This window comes from Mauremys reevesii, linkage group 22 (genome assembly GCF_016161935.1).
Source record: "Mauremys reevesii isolate NIE-2019 linkage group 22, ASM1616193v1, whole genome shotgun sequence".
Taxonomy (NCBI): Eukaryota; Metazoa; Chordata; order Testudines; family Geoemydidae; genus Mauremys; species Mauremys reevesii.
This window is the reverse complement of record NC_052644.1, coordinates 5,788,927-5,811,593: the sequence shown is the minus strand read 5'-3', so window position 1 is coordinate 5,811,593 and position 22,667 is coordinate 5,788,927. Positions and strand designations below refer to the sequence as shown.

The window sequence follows — 22,667 nt, the reverse complement described above, 5'->3', positions numbered from 1 at the left end:
TGGCTCCGGTGGGGGCTGTGAGCCTGTGGCCCCCCCATGTGATCTGGTCACCCTATTGGGGAGGCTGCTGAGATTGGGGTCAGGGGTCAAAGGGCATCAAAGGGAGGCTGCTGTGATCAGGGCAGTGGGGCCAAGGGTCAAAGGGCACCGAGGAGAGGTCGCTGTGGCTGGGTTCATGGGTCAAAGGGCAGGAGGGAGCGGTACCATCCCCCGGCCCCCCTTCCCCCGGCAGGCAGCACCAGGCGACGGACTCGGTTACCCAGCACCCCCCGCGGCGGCCCCGCCCAGCCCCCTTCACCCCGCAGAACTACATGACCCAGGTGGCCTTGCGGCGCGCGCCTGCGCAGTGCGCACCGCCCGGGCCGGGGGAAGATGGCGGCCGGGAGGGGCCCGCGCGGAGCGTGAGGGGCCGCGGCTCGGGGCGGGCGGGAGAGTGAGTGAGCGAGCGCGGGAAGGGGGGGTTGCTGGGGGCGGGGGCCGGCGGGAGGGGGTTTCGAGGAGAGGACTGGCGGGAGGGGTTACAATGGGGGCAGAGGGGGTTGCGAGGGGGCAGAGGGGAGGGGTGTCGGCGGGGTTGCGAGGAGGGGGCCGGAGGGGGCAGAGGGGAGGGGTGTCGGCGGGGCTGGCCTGGGGGGCAGAGGGGAGGTGTCGGCGGGGTTGCAGAGGAGGGCCGGAGGGGGCAGAGGAGGGGGTCGGCGGGGGTTGCGAGGGCGGGGCTGGCCTGGGGGCTGGAGGGGGCAGAGGGAGGGGTCGGCGGGGTTGCGAGGAGGGGTTACAATGGGGTTGCGAGGGCGGGGCTGGCCTGGGGGCCGGAGGGGGTTACAAGGGAGGGGTTACGAGGAGGGGCCGGAGGCGGGTGGCCAGCGGGGGAGGGGACTGGCGGGGGGGACTAAAGGGAGCTGCCGTGGGGTGATGTGATCCCTGGGGCGGTGCTAATGGGGGCTGGGCTGGGGGGAGCAGGGGGCAGATAGGTATCCCATGGGGGCAGTGGGGCAGGCTGGGGTTCCTGTGGGGTGACAGGGCATCCAGGCCTGGATGGTGCCAGGGAGGGGCTGGGGGTATCTGGGTGGGAGGGTGTTAGACTGGGGCAGTGGGGTGGCCTGGGCTTCCATGGGGGGGGCTGGGGATTGTGTGGGGCAGGGTGCTAATGAGTCTCCTTGTTAGCAGCCGGAGCAGAGAGCCCCAGGATCTCCTGGGCCGGGGAGACGGAGCTGCCCTCTCACCCGTCCAGCCCTGGGCACAGACACCTTGGCAGGGGCGTCGTCCCACTCTCGGCTGGGAACGGCTCACGCACCGGGTGCCCGCGTCGCCATGGCCAGCCGCGCAGGGGAGGGCAGCAATGCCCGCATGAGCATCGCCTCCCAGTTCTTCACCCAGGAGGAGGGCAGCGGCACAGACAGCATGACCACCTCGGAGAGGGTGCGTGGTGCGGGGAACAGGCAGTGAAGGCTGAACGTTCAAGTGGGCTGGGACTCAGGCCCTCGTCCCTTTTAGCCCGTTGTCCCTAGACCAGGGACAAGAGAGGTGGCTCTGATCTGGCCCCAGGTCTTGCACGCCAGCTGCCATGGGGTTGTGGGGATGGGATACAGGGCCTTTCCCCTCTAGGGGTCACCACTCCCAGGGCAGGGGGAGCGGCTGGCTCCTGGGTGTTGGGACTGGGATACGGGCCTTTCCCTGTAGGGGGCGCCGGCTCTCTTCCAGCCCCAGGGCAGGGGGAGTGGAACAGGTTACAGTCTGTTCACCTCTCTTGCCAATTACAGTCCAGTTTCGAAGCGTATCGTGAATGCTGGGGCCACGTGACATGCCCCTCAGTGATCCATCTGTACAATGTGTTCACTGGCTCTGTCAGGTTCTTGCAAGGCAGCGTAGTCCGGGGGCAGGGCACCCGTCTGGGACTTGGCAGAGCTGGCGTCTGTCCCGGCTCTGCCGCTGCCCCACTGGGTGGCCTTTGGCACATCCCTTCCTCTCCCTGGGCCTGGTTCCCCTCCCGCCTTTTGCCTGTCTTGGCTGCACGGCTTTTATCCCAGGGTCGCTAACGCAGGGTCGGGATGGGTTACATTTCCTGGTATGTTGCACTGGTGCAATCCTGGCGTGGACTCAGTTACTCCGGCATCAAAGTGCCTTATCCTAGAATTCCCCTTCCCCACACCAATATAAGCACCTTTACAACAGAGGCATCCACGCTGGAGGGAAGCTAGACTGGTGTGGGTAGCCTAGCACAATGAGGACCTGATCTCGGGCCCTAGGCACTACCATAATGCTAGTGGGACAGGAGTCCGTCACCAGGTCAGCCATCGCCATTCGTCGCGTACCCCTCCCGAGCTACCCGTGTGTAGCCCCTCTGTATCGGGCAGGACTTCTAACTTGGTTGCCGTCTCTGCTTGTGGTGCTGCTTTGTGCCGCATGAGCGGTTAACTTAGGCCTGTCCTGAACTCCCAGCCTAGCTTGGCTCTTGGGTGTTGCCTCCTTCATCAGTTTGCTCCGTCTTGCGAGAGATTCCTCGGAGCCGGGCCAGTCTTGAATCCCGTTGTGCCTCCTCTCTCTGCAGGTGGTGGATCTGTTAAACCAAGCTGCCCTGATCAGCAACGACTCGAAAATCAACCTCCTCAAACAGGTGAGCGAGAACGCTGCTCCTCCCTGCAGCAATGGGATGACAGTGGGCTGGGATGCAGGGAGCTGGGAAGAGCTGTACAGGGGCACAAGGCCCCGTGCCTGCCTGTCGAAGGTGCAGCCAGCAGGGCCAGGGTCAAATGGCATCAGCTTTTCTTTCATGCCCCCCAGAATCCTCCCCAGCCTTCTGAGGATCCACACCTTCCCCATCTCTCTAGCCATTGGCCCCTCTCTGGCTTCCCTGGGATTCTCTGGCTCCTTGCAGGGACAGGACCTGATGCTGGGCTCAGCTGGCTCTGTGCTGGTGTTGCAGAAATGCTGGACAGCGGCTGGGTCCATGGGGCAGGGTGCTGCGTTGGGGGGAGGCAGATGGGCGATGGCTGATGCTGCAAACCCCTCCATCTGCCTGGGTCTCACCCCCTGCCGTTCCGCTTTCCCCACAGGTCCAGGAGCTAATTATAAACAAGGACCCCACGCTGCTGGATAACTTCCTGGATGTGAGTAGCCCTGGGCGCCACGTTGGGGTGCCGGGAACTCCTCTGAAAACAGCCTTTCCTGGCTCTCCTTGTGCCCGTGGCGAGGGCCGGTGCAGTACGGCTGGCGCTTCAGGCCGTTCACTTAGCGGCCCCCCAACCCTCTGATGGCTGAGTGAGGTGGAGAACTCCTCGGATCGACACAGAGCGTTAACTGTCTGCTCAGGGGGCCCATGGTCGGGGGGAGGGTTGAGGTATGAGCGGCTTCCCAAAGGCTGCTGGGTTTCCAGCTGGAGCCCCAGGCGCCCCTCGAGCCTGCCGTGTCCTGGGCAGTGCCAGGGCTGGCAGCTTAGACTGCTCAGTGTCAAACGCAGGCCCGTGGAGTGTGAATATTTTCACCTGGGCCTTACCTAAAGCTTTCTGCAGCCACCTCCCTGCCCTGGCTCGGGGGCAGCCTAACTCTGCCCTGCCCTGGCCCCCTTCCCCGTCTCGGCCAGCTCTGCTGCCTGCTGGGCAGCTGGGGCCAGCCCTGACCGCCTGTCTCTCCGGCTGCAGGAGATCATCGCCTTCCAGGCGGACAAATCCATCGAGGTGCGGAAGTTTGTCATCGGCTTCATAGAAGAGGCCTGGTAAGGACGGATTTGCTGCGGCCTCCCGGAGCCACTGGGTGTAATTCTCCTTCCCCCACAGCTTCCGAGCCCTCAGGTGCTACAGGTCTGTACAGCACCTAGATGGGACCCCCAGCCAGCTCCTGCCCCACAGGCGGCAGCTGCTGAGACTCTCCCATCCCGCTCCCTATAGCGTCCCCTGCTGGGAGGGGCTGAGTCTGGGAGCTCCCTTCAGCCAGCACAGGAGCGTCCCAGCAGCAGCCTGCGGAAGAGAAGTCAGCTACCTACGGACCGGAGGGACTGGGCTTTTGCCTGGGGGGTGGCATCCGGGGCAGGCCAGGTGCTTATCCCTTGTCTCCAGCTAAGATCCCTCTTGTGAGCAGAGCCTGGTAGGTTACAACAGGGGCTGTGAAGAGGCAGGACTCCTGGGTTCTATTCCCAGCTGTGGGAGGGGGATGGAGTCAAGTGGTTAGGGCAGGGGGCCTGGGAGCCAGGACTCCTGGGTTCTGTGCCTTGATCTACCATTGACTCCCTGTGTGACCTTGGCAAGTCTCTCCCTCTGCCTCAGTTTCCCCACCTGTACAAGGGTGAGGTTTCCACAGACGCCAATTGCTCTGGTCCTGGATGAGGGTGTGGTTGCTGCAGTAGCTCCTTGCCCCACCTCCAGCCAGCGCCGTGTCTCCCCCCCTGAGTTTGCTGTCTCTCCCCTGCCCCCAGCAAACGGGACATCGAGCTGCTGCTCAAGCTCATCGCCAACCTGAACATGCTGCTGAAGGACGAGAACGTCAACGTGGTGAAGAAGGCCATCCTCGCCATGACCCAGCTCTACAAGGTGGCGCTGCAGGTGAGCACCCCTCAGCCAGCCTGCGCAGCCCACGCCTCTCCCAGCAGGGGGCGCTGGCTGGGGGAGGAGCTCCTGGCTACTGCAGCCCTAACCTCTGCCAGCAGGGGGCGCTTCAGGGCGCTGGCTGGGGGAGGAGCTCCTGGGTACTGCACCCCCGGCCTCTTCCAGCAGGGGGCACTGCAGGGCGCTGGCTGGAGGGTGGGGGGGCTCCTGGCTACTGCAGCTCTGGCCTTTCCCAGCAGGGGGCGCTTCAGGGTGCTGGCCGGGGGGAGAGCGCCTGACTACTCCAGCCCCAGCCTCTCCCCGCAGGGGGCGCTGTGCTCGGCCGCCGGCCTCGTCAGTGCTCGGTGGCCGGCCTCGGCGCTCACCCCACCCTTCTGGCTCCCGGCAGTGGATGGTGAAGTCCAAGGTCATCAACGACCTGCAGGAGGCCTGCTGGGAGATGGTGTCGGCCATGGCCAGCGACATCATCCTGCTGCTGGACTCGGACAACGACGGCATCCGCACCCACGCCATCAAGTTCGTGGAGGGGCTGATCATCACGCTGTCGCCCCGCATGCCCGACTCGGACGTGCCCAAGCGCCATGAGAACGACATCAGCCTCGACCGCATCCCCAAGGACCACCCCTACATCAAACACAGTGAGTGGGGGCTCGGCGGGGCTCTCGGAGCCGGGTCGGGTGACCCTTGGCACGCGGCCCCCTCACCCCTAACCTGCCTTCCCCGTGCCATGACCCCGCCCGCTCCTGCCTTTCAGATGTGCTGTGGGAGGAGGGCAAGGCGGCCCTGGAGCAGCTGCTGAAGTTCATGGTGCACCCGGCCATCTCCAGCATCAACCTGACGGCGGCACTGGGCTCCCTGGCCTCCATCGCCCGCCAGCGGCCCATGTTCATGGCCGAGGTGATCCAGGCCTACGAGACCCTGCACGGTAAGTGCTGCCCCTCCCTGGCCTGAGCTGCTGGGCCCAGCGCTCGGCCTGGGGCTTCCCCTGGGCTCTGTGTGCGTTAATGAGCGAAATCCCAACGCTTGTCCTGACTCCCAGCCGCGCCCCCCCGCTCCCTGGCCAGGAATAGAACCCAGGAGTCCTGACCCTCGGCCCCTCCCTCTCCTTGAACCCCACTCCCTACCCAGAGCCAGGACGAGAACCCAGGAGTCCTGATGCTCAGCCCCTCCCTCGCCCTGCACCCCACTCCCTACCCAGAGCCAGGATGAGAACCCAGGAGTCCTGACGCTCGGCCCCTCCCTCGCCCTGCTCCCCACTCCCTACCCAGGAGTCCTGACGCTCAGCCCCTCCCTCGCCCTGCACCCCACTCCCTACCCAGAGCCAGGATGAGAACCCAGGAGTCCTGACGCTCGGCCCCTCCCTCGCCCTGCTCCCCACTCCCTACCCAGGAGTCCTGACGCTCAGCCCCTCCCTCGCCCTGCACCCCACTCCCTACCCAGAGCCAGGATGAGAACCCAGGAGTCCTGACGCTCAGCCCCTCCCTCGCCCTGCACCCCACTCCCTACCCAGAGCCAGGATGAGAACCCAGGAGTCCTAACGCTTGGCCCCTCCCTCGCACTGCACCCCACTCCCTACCCAGAGCCAGGACGAGAACCCAGGAGTCCTGACGCTCGGCCCCTCCCTCGCCCTGCACCCCACTCCCTACCCAGAGCCAGGACGAGAACCCAGGAGTCCTGACGCTCGGCCCCTCCCTCGCACTGCACCCCACTCCCTACCCAGGAGTCCTGACGCTCGGCCCCTCCCTCGTCCTGCGCCCCACTCCCTACCCAGAGCCAGGACGAGAACCCAGGAGTCCTGACGCTCGGCCCCTCCCTCGCACTGCACCCCACTGCCTACCCAGAGCCAGGACGAGAACCCAGGAGTCCTGACCCTCGGCCCCTCCCTCGCCCTGCACCCCACTCCCTACCCAGGAGTCCTGACGCTCGGCCCCTCCCTCGCCCTGCACCCCACTCCCTACCCAGAGCCAGACCTCAGGCTTAGCCCAAGCCTCTGTCCTACAGCGGGTCCCTTCTAGGGCAGCCCCCCTCCCGCGTGCCTGACGCCCCTTCCGTGTCGCCCTCCCACCAGCCAACCTGCCGCCGACGCTGGCTAAGTCCCAGGTGAGCAGCGTCCGCAAGAACCTGAAGCTGCACCTGCTGAGCGTGCTGAAGCACCCCTCGTCCTTCGAGTTCCAGGCGCAGATCACCACCCTGCTGGTGGACCTGGGCACCCAGCAGGCCGAGATCACCCGCAGCATGCCCAGCCTGAAGGAGCCGCGCAAGCGCCCGCGGGATGACAGCGACCCGGCCCTGAAGAAGATGAAGATGGGTGAGGGGTGCTCTGCTGGGAGGCCCCGTTTAGCAGCAACCGTTCCTGGGGGTGGGATGCCTTGGGGGAGCGGGTGCAGGCAGCTGAGAGCTCTCCGGGGGGGGCCCCCTGAGCCGTGAGTTTGTCCCAGTTCCCAGAGGGAGGTGACCCAGGGAACAGCCCAGTTACTCCAGTCCCAGCCTCTCCCAGCAGGGGGTGCTGTAGGGAGCGGGGCAGGAGTGGGCTGCGGGGGGAGCTCCTGGCTACTGCACTCCCAGCCTCTCCCAGCAGGGGGCGCTGTGGGGAGCAGGGCAGGAGCTGGCTGCGGGGAAGCTCTTGGCTACTCCAATCCCAGCCTCTCCCAGCAGGGGGCGCTGTGGGGAGCAGGGCGCTGGCCGTGGGGGGAGCTCCTGGCTACTCCGGCCCCAGCCTCTCCCAGCAGGGGGCGCTCTGGGGGCATGGGAGCACTGGCGTCCCAGACATCATCTGAATTGGGCCCCTGGGTGCAGCCTGCACAGCAGTCGGGGATCCAGAGGCGCGGAGCAGCCAGCTTGTCCTTAGAGGTGGAGTTTCTAAGGCAGTGAAATCCCTCCCCAGGGCTGGGTAAGGTTGGCAGGGGGCAGTGTGTGGGGCGGAAGCTGCCTCCTCTCTGCTGGGGCCATACCAGCTGTGGCCCCTAAGGTGCTGGTCCCAGGGGCTGCTGGGAAGGTGTAGCTCTGTGTGCACGTGGCACCTGCCAGGAGCCTGCCCTCCGCTGCCGGGCCCGGGGTGGGGATGGCGCCAGCCCCGGCTGTCTGGGGCTGGCAGTGCCCCTCGACTCTAACCCCAGTCTCTCCGGCACAGAGCCAGCTCTCGGGGAGGACGACGAGGATAAGGACCTGGAGCAAGCGGCTGCGCCACCGCCCAAGCCCTCTGCCCAGACCAGCACCCATTCGGACACGGACATCACGGCCGAGTTCCTGCAGCCCCTGCTGACGCCGGACAACGTGGCCAATCTGGTGGGTGAGGTTGGGCCCTGGCTCGGTGCTGGCGGGTCCCCGGACCCCTGAAATGCACAGCCCCCCCCCGACACGCTGCCGGGGGACGGGTGTGTTGGGCTGCAGCCACCAGGCCTTGAGCAGCGGCTCCTGTTCCGGCTCACAAGCCAAAGAGTGTCAGGCCTGCTGGATGGGAGCCCTGTGGGGAAATCCAGGGGGTTCAGGGCACGGGGCAGCTCAGCAGGGGGCGCTCTCCCCTCGCAGTCAGTGCTGACCTCAGTGCCATGGTGCATGGGGTCGCTGTGCTGCGGGGAGTGGGATGGGGCCTCAGCTTGGGGCAGTCTCACCTTGCAATCAATGCTGACCCCAGTGTGCCGCGGGGGGGCGCTGGGCCCTGGGAGCAGGGCGGGGGCTCTGGTCTGCAGGGAGCGGGGCGGGGGCTCAGCAGGGGGCGCTCTCCGCTGGCCTGGTGGGAAGCTGGGGGGTCTCGCTGCTGGAAATGGCTCTTGGCCTCAGCAAGCTGGCGGGGGGCTGGGCCTAGAGCGCAGGGCCTGGGGCCCGTATGAGTAGCGCCCTCTGCAGGGCGTCCCCCCACGGGCTGCGTCACGGCCGTGTCGTGCCTCCTGCCCCAGGTGCTGATCAGCATGGTGTACCTGCCCGACACCATGCCCGCCTCCTTCCAAGCCACCTACACCCCCGTGGAGTCGGCCGGCACCGACGCCCAGATCAAGCATCTCGCCCGCCTGATGGCCACCCAAATGACGGCCGCAGGGCTTGGGCCAGGTACGTCTGCTGGGGGGAGTGGGGGGCTCCCTCGTAGCAGAGGTGGAGCTCGGGGGGAAGGGGAGTTAACGTCGGGGAGACCTCAGACTCGTGCCACCCCCCCGCTTATTGGCTCCGTGCCTCCTCAGCCTTCAGGAGCCCTCCCCGTCCACAAGATTCCTCGCCGCCTGCTGGCAGGGGGGTGCAGGTCGGGAGTGAGGGGTGCAGGCAGAGCTGGGGGGAGCCCAGGGCTGGGCTAGCAGGGGGCTGTGGGTCGGGAGTGAGGGGCACAGGCAGAGCTGGGGGGGACGGCAGGGCTGGGCTAGCAGGGGGCCGCAGGTCAGGAGTGAGGGGCACTGGCTGAGCTGTGGGGGGAGCCCAGGGCTGGGCTGGCAAGGGGCTGCAGGTTGGGAATGAGGGGCGCAGGCAGAGCTGGTGGGGGGTTGGCTGGCAGGGGGCTGTGGATTGGGATTGAGGGGCGCAGGCAGAGCTGGGGGGGGTTGGCTGGCAGGGGGCTGTGGATTGGGATTGGGGGCGCAGGCAGAGCTGGGGGGGGGTTGGCTGGCAGGGGGCTGTGGATTGGGATTGGGGGCGCAGGCAGAGCTGGGGGGGGTTGGCTGGCAGGGGGCTGTGGATTGGGGGCGTCGGCAGAGCTGGTGGTAGCTGCAGCTCGTTTCCTGCCTCCACTCTCCTTCCCCTGGGGCTGGTGCCTGGGGCCATGGCTCTGCCTGGCTTCGCGAGGGCACCGTGAGTGAGACGGCTCCTTGGCACAGGCTCCTCTCCCCGTCCCCCAGGCGTGGAGCACACCAAGCTGCTGAAGGAAGAGCCGAAGGAGGAGAAGCTGGCGAAGCCCGAGAGTGTGCTGATCAAACGGCGCCTGTCCTCGCTGTCCCAGGGGCAGGCCATCTCCGTGCTGGGGGCCCAGGGCTGCGTCACTATCCTCCTGGAGCAAGAGGCCCCCCAAGCCAAGCGGCGGCCGGAGCCCATCATCCCGGCCACCCAGCCCAGGTGAGGCCTTTCGGAGGAGGGCGCTCAGGGTCCGTGCTGAGCCCGCGGTTTATAGGCTCCCGGGAGATACCCCAAGAGGTCGCGCCCTTTCCAGGGCTGCCTGGCGGCGCTGCAGATACTAACAGGCACCAGAGCATCACAGAATCGTAGGCCTGGGAGGGACCTCCAGAGGGCAGCTAGGACCACGTAATAACTCGCCCACCCCTGCCAGCTGTTCGTCCAACCTGCTCTTAAAAACCTGCAGGGACTGAGATTCCAACCCTCCCTGGGCTTAGCTACCCGGACAGGAACCTGTTCCTAATGTCGTACACGAACCGCCCTGGCTGCAGTTTAAGCCCACTGCTTCTTGTCCTGTCCTCAGAGGTTAACGAGAACAATTTTCTCCCTCCTCCTTGTAACCACCTGTTATGTACTTGAAACTGTTCTCATGTCCCCGCTCCGTCTTCTCTTCTCCAGACTGAACAAACCCAATTCATCCAGTCTTCCCTCAGAGCTCATGTTTTCTAGCCCTTTCATCGGTTTTGTTGCTCTTCTCTGGACTCTCCAATTTGTCCACATCTTTCCTGAAATATAGTGCCCAGAACTACACAATCCTCCAGCTGAACCCTAATCAGCACGGAGTAGAGCGGAAGAATTACTTCTCTTACAACACTCCTGCTAATACAGCCCAGAAGGATGTTTGCTTTTTTTTTTTTTTTTTTTTTGCAATAACGTTACCCTGTTGACTCATATTTAGCTTGTGATCCACCCTGACTCCCAGATCCCTTTCCGCAGTGCTCCCTCCTAGGCAGTCATTCCCCATTTGTGTGTGTGCAACTGATTGTTCCTTCCCAAGTGGAGCACTTTGCATTTGTCCTTATTGAGTTTCATCCTGTTTCCTTCAGACCATTTCTCCCGTTTGTCCAGATCATTTTGAATTTTAATCCTCTCCTCCAAAGCGCTTGCAACCCCTCCCAGCTTGGTATCATCCGCTAACTTTATAAGTGTACTCTCTATGCCCTTATCGAAATCACTGATGAAGATATTGAACAGAACTGATCCCTGCGGGATGCCACTCCATGAGCCCTTCCAGTTTGACTGTGAACCACCAATACCACTGGGAGGGCTTTAGGTCAGAGAAGAGGCGCGGAGGTTATGGCACTTTGTCCTGGCGGGAGCCATGCAGGATCCTATGGGGTCTCTCTGTGTCCTCATTGTTTACACACCTCTCTGCCCCCTCCAGTTCGTTGTCCTCCAGCTGCCAAGCCCTGTTGAGTTCCTGGTCCTGCCTGAGCCCCCTGCTGCCGTTAACGCTCAGGCGCTGATTTCTCCCAGTCCCCCATGATGTATGTTGAGTCCAGCCAGCTCTTGATGGCACGTTCCCATTGCCCAGATGCCTGGGGCCTTCCCGCTGTGCTTGGCGGGTAGCGCTGCCAAGCCGAGCGGGTAATCTGAGGCGTGAGTGGTTTGTGAGAGCGTTACAAACTGTGCCCGCCTCCGGCGCTGAGCCGCGCTCTAACTCCCCGCTCCAGGCTGGCAGGCGCCGGCGGGCGCAAGAAGGTTTTCCGCCTGAGCGACGCGATCAAGCCGCTGACGGACGTGCAGATGGAGAAGCTGAAGCTGGGAGCCGTGAAGCGGATCCTGTGCTCAGAGAGAGCTGTCGCCTGCAGCGGGGCGGCCCAGGTAGGCACCGGCTCGGCCGCAGCGGGGCGGGGCCTGGGTACCATCCGTGCCTGACCCTCTCCTTCTCTCCTCCCCAGGCCCGTGTCAAGATCCTCTCATCCCTGGTGACCCAGTTTGACGTGCCCCTGAAGAGCGAGGTCTTGGCCTTCATCCTGGACGACATCCGCAACCGGCTGGACCTGGCCTTTGCCTGGCTGTACCAGGAGTACAACGCCTACCTGAGCACGTACCCGACCGGCTCCCTGGACAGCTACGACGAGTGCCTCATCGGCCTGCTCTCCGGCCTGCAGGAGAAGCCAGACCAGAAGGATGGGTGAGTGGCCCCGCTGTGGGGGCGGAGCTTCGGGGGGGAGGAGTTGAGAGGCGGAGCCTTCCCGGCCGGAGTCATTGGTCTGGACCCAGACTAGCCTGGGTCGGGGACACATGCTCCTTGCCATCTCCTGGCGTGAGCTTAGCCTGTGCCATGAGCTGTGACCCTGCTGGGATGTCAGTGCTGTGAGCTTCCTCCCAGGGGTGCCTAGCTCGGGCTCCGGCGCTGCGAGCTTCCTCCCAGCAGTGTCCTGCCTGCGGCAGCCAGGGCTCCATCAGCGTGACCAGTGCAGCATAACTAACGCTCCTGCTGGGACCAGCTCCCTGCTGTGTCGTGGGACTGCCAGCCTGGCCCTCCCTGCCACGCTAGGAAGGGTTTCCAGGGGGCAGGTGTCCCCATCACACAGCAGTGAGCATCCTCACTCCATCCCAGCAGGGGGGCGCAAGGGCTCTGGAGCCAGCACTCTCAGCTGGAGACATCTGCCTGCACTTCCTGTCCTAAACATCCTGGATAATGTCATGGGGCAGGGGTTCTCTTCCTTTTCCGGCCCTGGCCCACCCCAGAGGTGGCTGCATCTCCGGGACAGGCGAAGGGCCCCTTTTCAAAGGGAACCTGGGGGCCGCAGCCCAGTGGTGATGGTCTGTGTGTGCGCCCCCTGCAGGATCTTCACCAAGGTGGTGCTGGAAGCCCCGCTCATCACAGAGAGTGCCCTGGAGGTGATCCGCAAGTACTGCGAGGATGAGGTGGGTTCGAGGAGCAGGGAGGGGAGAGCGGCTATTAAAGAGGCACCGTCCTTGCCCAAGAAGATCCTAACCGACCCCACTGATCCCTCTTGCAGGGAGGCAGGGCGGGGCTGGCATCTCCCTGTCACATGGTGTGTGCACCCAGTATCTGCGGGCAGGCTCCTGTGATTCCCGCCCCACCGCCCGCGTCCCTCGCCTGGCACTTGCCTGTCCGCATTAGATCGAGCTCCTCCGGCTGAGTGCGTGGAGCCGATTCCCAAGCCGGAGGGGGGGGGGTGCCGAGCCGAGCCCCTGGGGGACCATCTGCTCACTGAGGTTGTCTGTCGCAGAGCCGCACCTACCTGGGGATGTCCACACTCCGGGACCTGATCTTCAAGCGCCCGTCCAGGCAGTTCCAGTATCTGCACGTGCTGCTGGACCTCAGCTCCCACGAGAAGGACAAGGTGCGTCAGGCAACCGGGAGCCGGTGTCTTGTATTGTCCAGCCCCTCTGTGCGTTCATTCAGCCCGGCTCATGCCCCCAGATACTGCCTCAGGCCAGGCTCCCGCCGCCCTGGCCGCGAAGTCTCAGGAATCCTGCCGATGAGACCCGTAACTCAGCTCCTCACTGCTCCCGCAGCGTCCTGAGCGAGACGGAGGGTTCCCAGTGGCGTCCTAGCCAGATCCCAGCCCTCTGTCCCCCAGCAGCTAGTCAGGGATACGACTGGAGCGCTCGTGGGGCATTGCTGTGCAGCTGTCTTCAGCTGCCCCCTGCCCCAGAGGTGGCTGCCCCTCAGTGCTGGGTGAGCGCTCCCCTCACACGCCGTGTCTGCCCCGCAGGTCCGCCAGCAGGCGATCCTCTTCATCAAGCGCATGTACGAGAAGGACCAGCTGCGGGAGTACGTGGAGAAGTTTGCGTTGAACTACCTACAGCTCCTGGTGCACCCCAACCCCCCGTCTGTGCTCTTCGGCGCCGACAAGGACACAGGTAACGAGGCGGGGCCACGCGTGGGGTGGGGACGACCAGTGAACCTGGGCTGCTGTCCTGGGGGGCACTCCTCAGTGTCGCGAGTTGGTGGGTCAGATCTCCCCTACTGCGCTGGGCTGCGGCACCAGCCATGTGGGGGTCCCCCAGCCTGGTACTGGTGGCTGCTCCCCGCTCGGTGATTAGAGGAAGGAGGCCTGTGCTCGTAGCCACAGGGAATTCCAGGGCATCTCAGGCCTATGGCTGGGTTCTGCCCACGAGCCGGCATTGCCGTGGTTAGCGCTCCAACCCCGCTGTGCCGGTAGCCGTCTGCTGCTTCCGTAGCCGAGGATCCGAGAGCCCCTCCTTAGAGTTAATGGGGCCAGCCGCTGGCCCCTTTCTGCAGTCTGAGCCCGTCCCTTGGCTCCCTGCTGGGCTGTCGCCAGAGGTCGGGGCAGCCGCTGCTCTTTCCCCTGGTTCTCCAGCTGCGGTTGTTCGCTGGGAGCCCCACGACCGATCTCCCTCCCTTGTCGTGCAGAGGTGGCTGCTCCCTGGACCGAGGAGACCGTCAAGCAGTGTCTGTACCTCTACCTGGCCCTGCTGCCGCAGAACCACAAGCTGATTCACGAGCTGGCGTCGGTCTACACGGAGGCCATCGCTGACATCAAGCGCACCGTGCTGCGGGTCATCGAGCAGCCGGTGAGCATGCCAGGAAGGGCTCCCCCCGCAGCGGTACAGGGCTGTCCGTGCAGGTGGGACAGCGAACTGTGGCCCCTGCAAGGCCGACCCCAAAGCAAAGGGGCGCCGGGGCCCGTTGACTAGGAACTGTCTGAGCCCAGAGCTGGAGACTGAATTCCAGGCTAGGCTCTTGGGGCAGGGGCCATCTTCCCGCTGTTTGTACTGCCCCTAGCACCGTGGGGGGCTGCTCCGTGACCGGAATGCCTAGATGCTCCCATAATACACCTAATAGCAAAGCAAAAGTACAGTGCCTAGCACAGTGGGGTCCTGGCTGTGACTGTGGTTCCTAGGCGCTACCGTAATACACCTAATAATGATTCAGGCAGATGGGTCACACTTTCTGTTAAGGTTCAGGTTAGAAATAATGGATGATTGACAGCTGGCTTAAAGCTGGGTCGATCAGCTGTTCTGGAGTCCGGAAACCCCCAGCTGGAAGGGGCCTCCGGAGCTCATCAATTCCAGCCCCCATGCGCTGTGGCCGGGCCAAGCAAACCTAGCCCCAGCCCTGACGGGTTTGTCCAGCCTGATCTTAAAATCCTCCAGTGACGGGGATCCCTTGGCCTCCCTGGGAAGCCAGTTCCGGAGCCGAACTCCCCTGAGAGTTGGAAAGTTTTTGTCCTAATATCTCACCTCAGTCTCCCTCGCTGCAGATTAAGCCCATTGCTTCTTGTTTTCCATGTCCACTGAAGGGAGGACGATTGATCCCTGTCCTCTGTCTACCAGCCCTTAACGAATTTGACGACTGTTCTCCGCTCCCTGCTCAGGCTTCTTTTCTCAAGGCTAAACGTGCCCAGTTTTTTTAACCTTTCCTCCTAGGCCAGGTTTTCGAAACCTTGGATCGTTTCTCTTGCTCTTCTCTGGACTCTCTCCAGTTTGTCCACATCTTTCCTGAAATGTGGCACCCAGAACTGGACCCTGTTCTCCAGCTGGGGCCTTCCCTGGGGCCGAGTACAGCAGGGCAGTTATGCCCCGTGTCTTTCCTGCAACGCTTCTGTTAATACACCCAGAACCATGTTCGCCTTTTTCACGGCTGCATCAGATTCTTGGCTCACATTCAATGTGCGATCCACCCTAACGCCCAGCTCCTTCTCAGCAGTACGACCCCCTGGTTATTCCCCATTTTGTAGCTGTGAGTTTGATTTTTTTCCTTCTTAAGTGCAGTACTTTGCACTTGTTTTGAAGGAATTTCTTCTCGCTGAATTCTAACCCTCTCCTCCAAAGCACTTGCACTCCTGCCAGCTCGGGGTCAGCAGCAGGTTTTATAATCACACTCTCCACCCCGTTCTCTGGGTCAGCAATGAAAATACTGAAGTGGACCCAAGACTGACTCCTGTGGGACCCCGATAGATACGTCCTCTCAGATACCTGCCCCCACCTTATCGTAATTCCATGTAGAGCGCATTTCCCTGGTCTGCTTCTGAGACTGTCAGGCGGGACTGTGCAACCTGACAAAATCAAGCTGCATCCTGTCTGCTTTCCCCTACCTGTGAGATCAGTACCCCTGTTGGAGGGGGAAATGAGGTTGGTTTGGGATGATTTGTTCTTGACGAATCCATGCTGGCCGTTCCGTATAACCCTGTTATCCCCCGGACCGCTCCTGACCGTGGCTCAAAGCCATCTCTGGTGAGCAGCCAGCCTGGGGTCTGTGATCTGCTTACAGCCTCTGTCCATCCCCCTTTGCCTTTTCTGAACAGAACCTAAAGCAGGAGCGTCCCGTGCAGACTCCAGCCTCTGGCGGGGAAGGTACAAACGAAGAGCATTACCTGGCCGTGCTGCACGGATCGGGTTAGCCAGCAGCTGGGCCACCTTGCAGCAGGGTGGGGAGGGTCCCAGGGGAGTGGGGGTTTGGGGTACTGGCGTTCCACTGGCTGGGTTCCCTTGGGGCTTGGCTGGGGGTGAGGCACGGCCGTGCTGCGCGTGCTGACTCGGCACAGTTCGTTCCTTCCCCCCGCGATCCGTGGTGATTTTCCTCTGAGGCTGCCTCTTCCGTCTCTCCCCCTCCTTGCCCAGATCCGCGGGATGGGGATGAACTCCCCGGAGCTGCTGCTGCTGGTGGAGAACTGCCCCAAAGGGGCCGAGACCCTGGTGACCCGATGCCTGCACAGCCTGACGGATAAAGGTATCAATGCCCTGCCCTGCGCTGCCACTGTTATCCCCCGGCGGGCACCGCCCTCCAGATGAGTGGGCATTCAGACGGCTAGAGCAGGGCTGCTGGCTTTTCTCCCAGGCTGGCTGCCCTGCCCCGTGCCTCAGTTTCCCCTCAAATGGGAATGTTGCTTCCCCAAGTGTTCTTCACTGCTGGGCTCCCCCGCCTGCTCTCCAGTCCCTTCCCCGGCGCTAACCTGCCCTTGCTCTCGCAGTGCCCCCGTCTCCCGAGCTGGTGAAGCGAGTTCGTGATCTCTACCACAAGCGGCTCCCGGATGTCCGGTTCCTCATCCCCGTCCTCAACGGCCTGGAGAAGGTAGGACCCCGTGGGGCCTGGCGGGCGCTGCTGAGCTAGGCAGGGCTCCTGGCTTCTTGCCTGGCCCAGCTGCCGCCACCGCCAGAGTAGGGGAGTGGCTGGACAGTCACTGCCTAGGGGAGACTGTTCTTATGGGAGGCAGTAGGCTCTAGTAGTTAGAGCGGAGGAGTAGGGGGCTGGGAGCCAGGACTCCTGGGTTCCATTTGGAGTGGGGTCTAAGTGGTGAGAGCAGGGTAGGAGGCTGGGAGCCATGACCGCTGGGTTCCATCCGCGGGGAGTAGGGGAGTGGCATCTAGTGGATAGAGTACAGGGGGGGCGGGGGCTGGTAGCCAGGACTCCTGGGTTCCGTTCCTGGCTTTGTCACTGGCTCAGTGTGACCCCGAGTCCGTCCTGTCCCCTTGCCAGGCCTCAGTCTCCCCTGTGTTAAATAGGCCAGAGGATCATGTGGCATAACCGATATCTGCCAAGCTCTCCCTCTCTCTTCTCCCTGCTCCAGAAAGAGGTGATCCAGGCTCTGCCCAAGCTCATCAAGCTGAACCCCATCGTGGTGAAGGAGGTGTTCAATCGCCTCTTGGGGACACAGCATGGTAGGTGCCGAGCTGAGGGGCCGTGATTTCCCTGTTCTGCAGGGCCAGCTGCCCACATGATGCTGGGCGTTGGACTGGCGCCGACGGACCCTGGGGGGCGGGGGGCAATGGTGCCATGACACTGAGTGGGAGGACAGTTGGGGGTCAGTCCTGCCACGTCCATTCCAGGTGGAGGTAGGAGCTTCACGGCCCAGCCAGGGAGAAGCCTGAACCTGGGAAGTTTCAGGAGCCCCATCTCGTGTGTCTCTTGTGGGGAGCCTGGGGGAGAAACTGATCTGGGCAGCAGGGCCCTAGGCCGCCCAGCACACGCCTCCCACTAGGGCACAGTGGGTCTGCACAGACAGCCCGGCCTCCCAGCTCAGTCTCCCTCTCTTTGCCCTATGCAGGTGAAGGGAATTCGGCCGTGTCCCCCCTGAACCCTGGGGAGCTGCTCATCGCCCTGCACAACATCGACTCCGCCAAGTGCGACATGAAATCCATCATCAAAGGTAAGGGGGTGCCGGAGCCCTGGGTGGAGTCGGACGGCGGGGATAGCTGTGTCTTCCTCCTTCCCCTTGACTGGCAGCAGGCTGGCCCACGGGTGGGAGCCGGGACTCCTGGGTTCTCGTCTTGTGCCCACTGGCGACCTGCTCCCTTCTCTGCCTCTCCGTGTGTCTCAGCCACACCCCCGAATCCCCGGCGGCCTCGGCTGACGTCATCTCTTCCACAGCCACCAACCTGTGCTTCGGGGAGAGGAACGTCTACACGTCGGAGGTGCTGGCCGTGGTGATGCAGCAGCTGATGGAGCAGAGCCCCCTGCCCATGCTGCTCATGAGGACGGTCATCCAGTCGCTGACCATGTACCCACGCCTGGGCGGCTTCGTCATGAACGTCCTGTCCCGCCTCATCATGAAGCAGGTGGGAACCCGGCCCTGCGGCGCCTCCTGCAGCCTAGCCAGGCAGCCTAGCGCCGGGATTCCCGGCACAAGCTAAGCTGGGTGGGGTTAGCCCCCGGAAATCCCAGGGCTTCTACGGAGTTCATGGAAGGGATGGTAGGATGCGATAGCCTAATGGCCTGTGATGGGACACTAGATAGGGTGGGATCTGAGTTACTACAGAGAATTCTTTCCTGGGTGCTGGCTGGTGAGTCTTGCCCACATGCTCAGGGTTTAGCTGATGGCCAGATTTGGGGTCAGGAAGGGATTTTCCTCCAGGGCAGATTGGCAGAGGCCCTGGGGTTTTTTCACCTTCCTCTGCAGCGTGGGGCATGGGTCACTTGCTGGAGGATTCTTGCACCTTGAAGTCTTTAAACCACAAGTTGAGGCCTTCAGTAGCTCAGACATAGGTCAGGGGGTTGTTACAGGAGTGCGTGGGTGAGATTCCGTGGCCTGCGTTGAGCAGGAGGCCGGACTAGAAGATCATATTGGTCCCTTCTGACCTTACAATTTATGAGTCTAGGAGTGCAGGGGATGGTCCACTAGAGGGCGCTCGTCTTGCTGAGGCCCTGTTAAGCCAGTGCCCTGGAACTAGGGGGCTCTGGAGCTGGCATTGTCATCTCCAGGCTGAGCCATCAGCCCAAGATCCCGTCGCTGGCTTCTGTTGAGTCCACTGTCCTGGCCCGTTCCCCCTCTCCTTTCTTCGGCCTCCCTCAGCCCCACTCCTTGCACTTAGTCTGCACTTCCTGTCCTAAACTGCCACACGCTGGTGGCACCTGGCAGTTGGCCAGCGGCCGAGTTCCTCCCCAGAGGTGGCCGCAAGCTCTTCGCCTGTCCCCCAGACAGCCCAGCTCTCTCCATTTCTCAGCCCTGCTCCCCCTCGGGTGCGGGCTCCGGAGGTGCATGTGACAACACCAGGCCGCTGCTCCGCTCCAAGCGCACCTTGTCCCCTCGCTCCTCCGCCAGCCAGCCTGGCTCTCAGCACTGCCTCTGGGTGGGCATCTCCCCTGCTCTGAAAGGGCTGCGATGGGGATACAGGTGCCCGGCTGCTTCCCAGCAGAGGGACGCCTGGCTCATGCCCCAGCAAAGCCCTGGCCAGAGCCAGGGTGAGCCGCTGGCACGTGGAGGGCTGGCTGAATTGGCTGCCCCCTGTGCCAACGTGTGGGTGTCAGTGGACACAGTGGAAAGGCCCCTCTCTTACCCCCCCCTTCGCCCTCCCAGGTGTGGAAGTACCCCAAAGTGTGGGAGGGCTTCATCAAATGCTGCCAGCGCACCAAGCCCCAGTCCTTCCAGGTCATCCTGCAGCTCCCTCCGCAGCAGCTCAGCGCCGTCTTCGAGAAGTGCCCCGAGCTGCGGGAGCCCCTGCTGGCCCACGTCCGCTCCTTCACCCCGCACCAGGTACTGGCCTGCCCCCTGGAGGGTGTGGGGGGGGGGGGTCGTGCAGGAGACTGGGGGCTGAGTGTAATCCTGGGGGGGCGAGGGAGGGCACACAAGTGATGGGGCGGGTATGCAGCTGCCCTTCCCTTTAATAATTAGGGACAGACTGCAGGCCCCAGCTTGCAGTGCTTCCCTTCAGTCTAACCGAGGTGGGGGTGTAGGGAACGGGTTTCTTTAGGGTTTGTTCTCACCCAGTTCCCTCAGGGCTCTAGCACCCCCACCATCACCCTCCTGCCCCCTCCTGCACTGGGGCAGGTGGGGCATCAGGCTGTGAGTCACCAGCCCTCAGCAGGAGGAGGGTGGCCCTAGTCCCAGCATCTCCTGGAGCCTGATGCAAGTTTGCTCCCTAGTGTGCTGGGCTCTGTCCGTGTTTGGCTGTCTCTCCCCCCCAGCAGTGGGGCTCCCAGCTCTCCCCTAGGGGACACAGCTCCCCAGCCCCCCAGGGGCGGCTGTCAGCCTGTGCTCAGCCTTTAAACTCACCTGCTGCGACTAGGGACTGATCCCCAGGACAGCTCTGCCCCCGTCCCAGGGTAGGTCCTTACGGGCCGGCCTCTCGCTCCAGTTGGGAGCTGGCTGTTCCCAGGGCAGGGGAGAGGCTGGAGCCCCGGTCCCAGGGCAGCGGGCACTGGGCACGCGGACCCGTGCTCCCGCATGCCTCGCTCACCCGGCCCCTCATTCCCCTCCCCACCCTGCACAGCAAGCGCATGTCCCCAACTCCACCATGGCCATCCTGGAAGCCAGCAGCAAGCAGGAGATGGAGGTGAAAGACTCCCAGCCGCTGGAGGAGGTGAGCGGAGATGCCTGGGCTGGGAGGCTGGGAACCGGGCCAGGGAGGGAGTCAGTCAGTGCCTGAAGGCGCAGAACAGAGCCGTGCGCTCAGGGAGGTGCTGTGGGGGGACTCTCAGACCAGCCCCGTGGTTAATGCTCTGCTGCAGAGGCCCAGGGTCTGTGGGCCAGGCCTCATCTATTCTCCCCGTGGGCTGGCAGGGAGCGGGGTCCCCAGCCCAGCCTCTGAGGGGAGTCCTTTGCTACCCCGACTCGAAGGGATGGGGAGGGGTCCCTTCCCTGGCTGACGGTGCTTTGTCCCCGGGCAGGAGGAGCTGGAACCCGTACCCCTCCTCCCACGCATGTCCCAGGACATGATCGCTCTGCGGCTGGCCCAGGAGAAGGCGCTCAAACGCCAGCTGGAGGAGGAGCAGAAACTGAAGCAGCCGGCCAGCCAGCTGCGCCCTGCCCACGCCCTGGCACCGCTGCCCGCCGAAGAGCCCATGGACTTCCGGGAGGAGGGGCCCGAGGTGGAAACGCCCACCATCTTCATCAGCATGCAGGAGGAAGAGGAGAGTTCAGGCGGAGATGGTTCCCTGTTGGACTCCAGCGTGGAGGGGCCCCTTCCTGCAAAGGTACGTTCTGGGGGCAGGCGGAGGCTTGGCAGAGCTCGTGCGTGGAGTCAGGGCTGCACCCAGCCAGGGTCCCATTAACCCCCCGCTGGCCTCAGAGCTTCCTACTTCTTGGCCCCCAGTGTCCCCTAGCACAGAGGGGGGTACAGGGAGTGCTGCTGGGCACCGGGGGCCCTCCCCAAACACTGCAGCATCAGGGGCCCTGCCCCATGGTGGTCAATGTGGTTCCCCCACTGAACCCTTGTGCAGCCACTGGTCTCATTGGTCAAAGGATGGAGCCAAGGGCCTGCCCAGTGCCTTTGGCCCCTCCCCTTCCTGCCTGAGGCTGGGAAACCGAGGCTGATGTAGAGATCTTAGAGTGGGGGGGGGTGGAGATTGCCCAGGATAAGTTGAGGGGCAGTTGAAGAGATCCCAGGTGGGGATGACATGATCCCCTCGTGGGGGTCAGGGTGGCAGTTAAAGCTAGAATCCAGCTCAACAAGGGGTCCCTGGGTCTGTGGGGCTGGGGTGTCTCCATTCATGAGGCATCTTGTCTGCCCCCTTTCCCTGCCCCACACCAGGAAGCGAAGAGCAAGGAGGCGGGAGCCAGCGGCGCCGCTGACGGGGAAGCCGAGCGCAAGCCCGAGAGCCTCACGCCGGACGAGCCGGCGCCCGGCGGGCCCCAGCCCGTCAGCCAGCCGGAGGAGCTGCCGGAGCCCGGCGCGGAGCAGGAGCAGAAAGCAGAGAGCTGATGGGGCAGCGCCGCCCCGTGAAGGGCAGAGATACTCTGGGGGGAGGGTGGGGAGGAGCAGAAACTGCACAGCTAAGGGCCTGGATCTGCGCTAAATAAAAAATCGCTGTTCCTGGGTCCTTCTGCCTCCTTGTCTGCATGGGGCGCGTCCCTCCCTCGGGCGGGTGCATCTCCCTGACCCCCCAGAGCAGCCTCCCCTAGGGGAGAATGGGAGCTGGGGGCTGGGGAAAGGTGGGGGTGATGGGGAGGGGGCACTGGGGGCTGGGGAAAGGTGGGGGTGATGGGGAGTGGTGAGGAGGGGGCACTGGGGGAGGTTGCTAAGGATCAGAACTTATGGAGGGTCATTGAGGGGTGGAGCCGGTGGGGTCTCTAAGGGCGGGGCCTAGGGAGGGTCAAGGAGGGGCGGAGCCTGGTGGGGGCCGTGTGTGGTTGCTACGGGCCCCGCCCGCGTTGCTACGGGCCCGCTTCCGGGTGCGGGGTCAGAGGTGACTTCCGGCGGGAAGATGGCGGCGGCGGTCGCGGCTCCGGACGGGCCCCCCCCGCTGCTGCCCGAGCTGAAGAGCCAGTTCCGGACCCGCGAAGGCTCCTACCGGCTCCTGGCGCCGCCGGGGCCCGAGCCCCGCAGCCGGGGGCCCCGCCGCGCCGCCCCGGGGCCCTCCCGCCCGGGCCCCCGGCCGCGCACCCGCCCCCGCCCGGCCCCGCCGCGCTGCCCCCGGTGCGGCTCTCGCTGGTGCGGCTGCTGCTGCCCGAGGGGCCCGAGCCCGCCGAGCCGGGCGAGCCCGCCGAGCGCAGCCGCCTCTGCTGCAACCTGGGCCGGGAGCTCTGCTGCGCCTCGGGGGGCGGGCCGGGCCCCGGCGGCCGCGCCAGCAGCCGGGTGAGGGGGCGCGGTGTTAACGGGGTTGGGGGCAGGACGGGAGCCCCCGCCATGGACAGGGTACGGGGCTGGGAGGAGGAGGACCCGGGTGAGGGGGTAACGGGGTGTTGGGGGCAGTGGGTGGGGAGCCCAGAGCATCGGGGGCTGGGAAGCGATTTCTTGACGGGTGGAAGAAGGGGTCAAGGAGCGGGAGGTAATTGGGGGACTGGGAGGAGCAGGGGAGTAAGCAGATGTCAGGGGGAGCTGGGTGGGGGTAACTGGTACAAGGATTGGGGGAGCATTTAGGTCACGGGGTGCAGG

General features: G+C 64.1%; 1 protein-coding gene across 3 annotated transcripts; it reads left to right on the top strand.

Annotated features, from left to right (window-relative positions):
- The first annotated feature begins 380 nt into the window (after nt 1–380).
- On the top strand, nt 381–21,612 carry SYMPK (symplekin). 3 transcript variants are annotated; one of them, XM_039510763.1, is made up of 27 exons: nt 381–433; nt 1,168–1,419; nt 2,549–2,614; nt 3,054–3,107; nt 3,639–3,712; nt 4,409–4,535; nt 4,927–5,176; nt 5,293–5,463; nt 6,607–6,846; nt 7,669–7,823; nt 8,435–8,585; nt 9,359–9,572; nt 11,084–11,234; nt 11,312–11,547; nt 12,206–12,287; nt 12,617–12,730; nt 13,106–13,253; nt 13,768–13,928; nt 15,978–16,086; nt 16,328–16,428; nt 16,925–17,015; nt 17,402–17,503; nt 17,725–17,912; nt 19,151–19,327; nt 20,064–20,153; nt 20,461–20,766; nt 21,324–21,612. In XM_039510763.1, the coding sequence occupies exons 2-27, from the start codon at nt 1,312–1,314 to the stop codon at nt 21,492–21,494; spliced, it is 3,837 nt and encodes a 1,278-aa protein (XP_039366697.1). In that variant the 5' UTR covers nt 381–433; nt 1,168–1,311; the 3' UTR covers nt 21,495–21,612. The 3 variants fall into 3 exon arrangements, with proteins under 3 accessions (XP_039366697.1, XP_039366694.1, XP_039366696.1); XM_039510760.1 differs by having other exon boundaries at nt 9,338–9,572; XM_039510762.1 differs by having other exon boundaries at nt 418–433; nt 1,165–1,419; nt 9,338–9,572.
- The last annotated feature ends 1,055 nt before the right edge of the window (nt 21,613–22,667 follow it).

What these genes read in the sequence shown, in the direction of transcription:
- SYMPK (XM_039510760.1), top strand. Translation starts at nt 1,312, where the DNA reads ATGGCCAGCCGCGCAGGGGAGGGCAGCAATGCCCGCATGAGCATCGCC. An exon ending in GCACAGCCTGACGGATAAAG is followed by an intron (nt 16,087 to 16,327) that starts GTATCAATGCCC and finishes TTGCTCTCGCAG; the next exon opens with TGCCCCCGTCTCCCGAGCTG. An exon ending in TCCTCAACGGCCTGGAGAAG is followed by an intron (nt 16,429 to 16,924) that starts GTAGGACCCCGT and finishes TCCCTGCTCCAG; the next exon opens with AAAGAGGTGATCCAGGCTCT.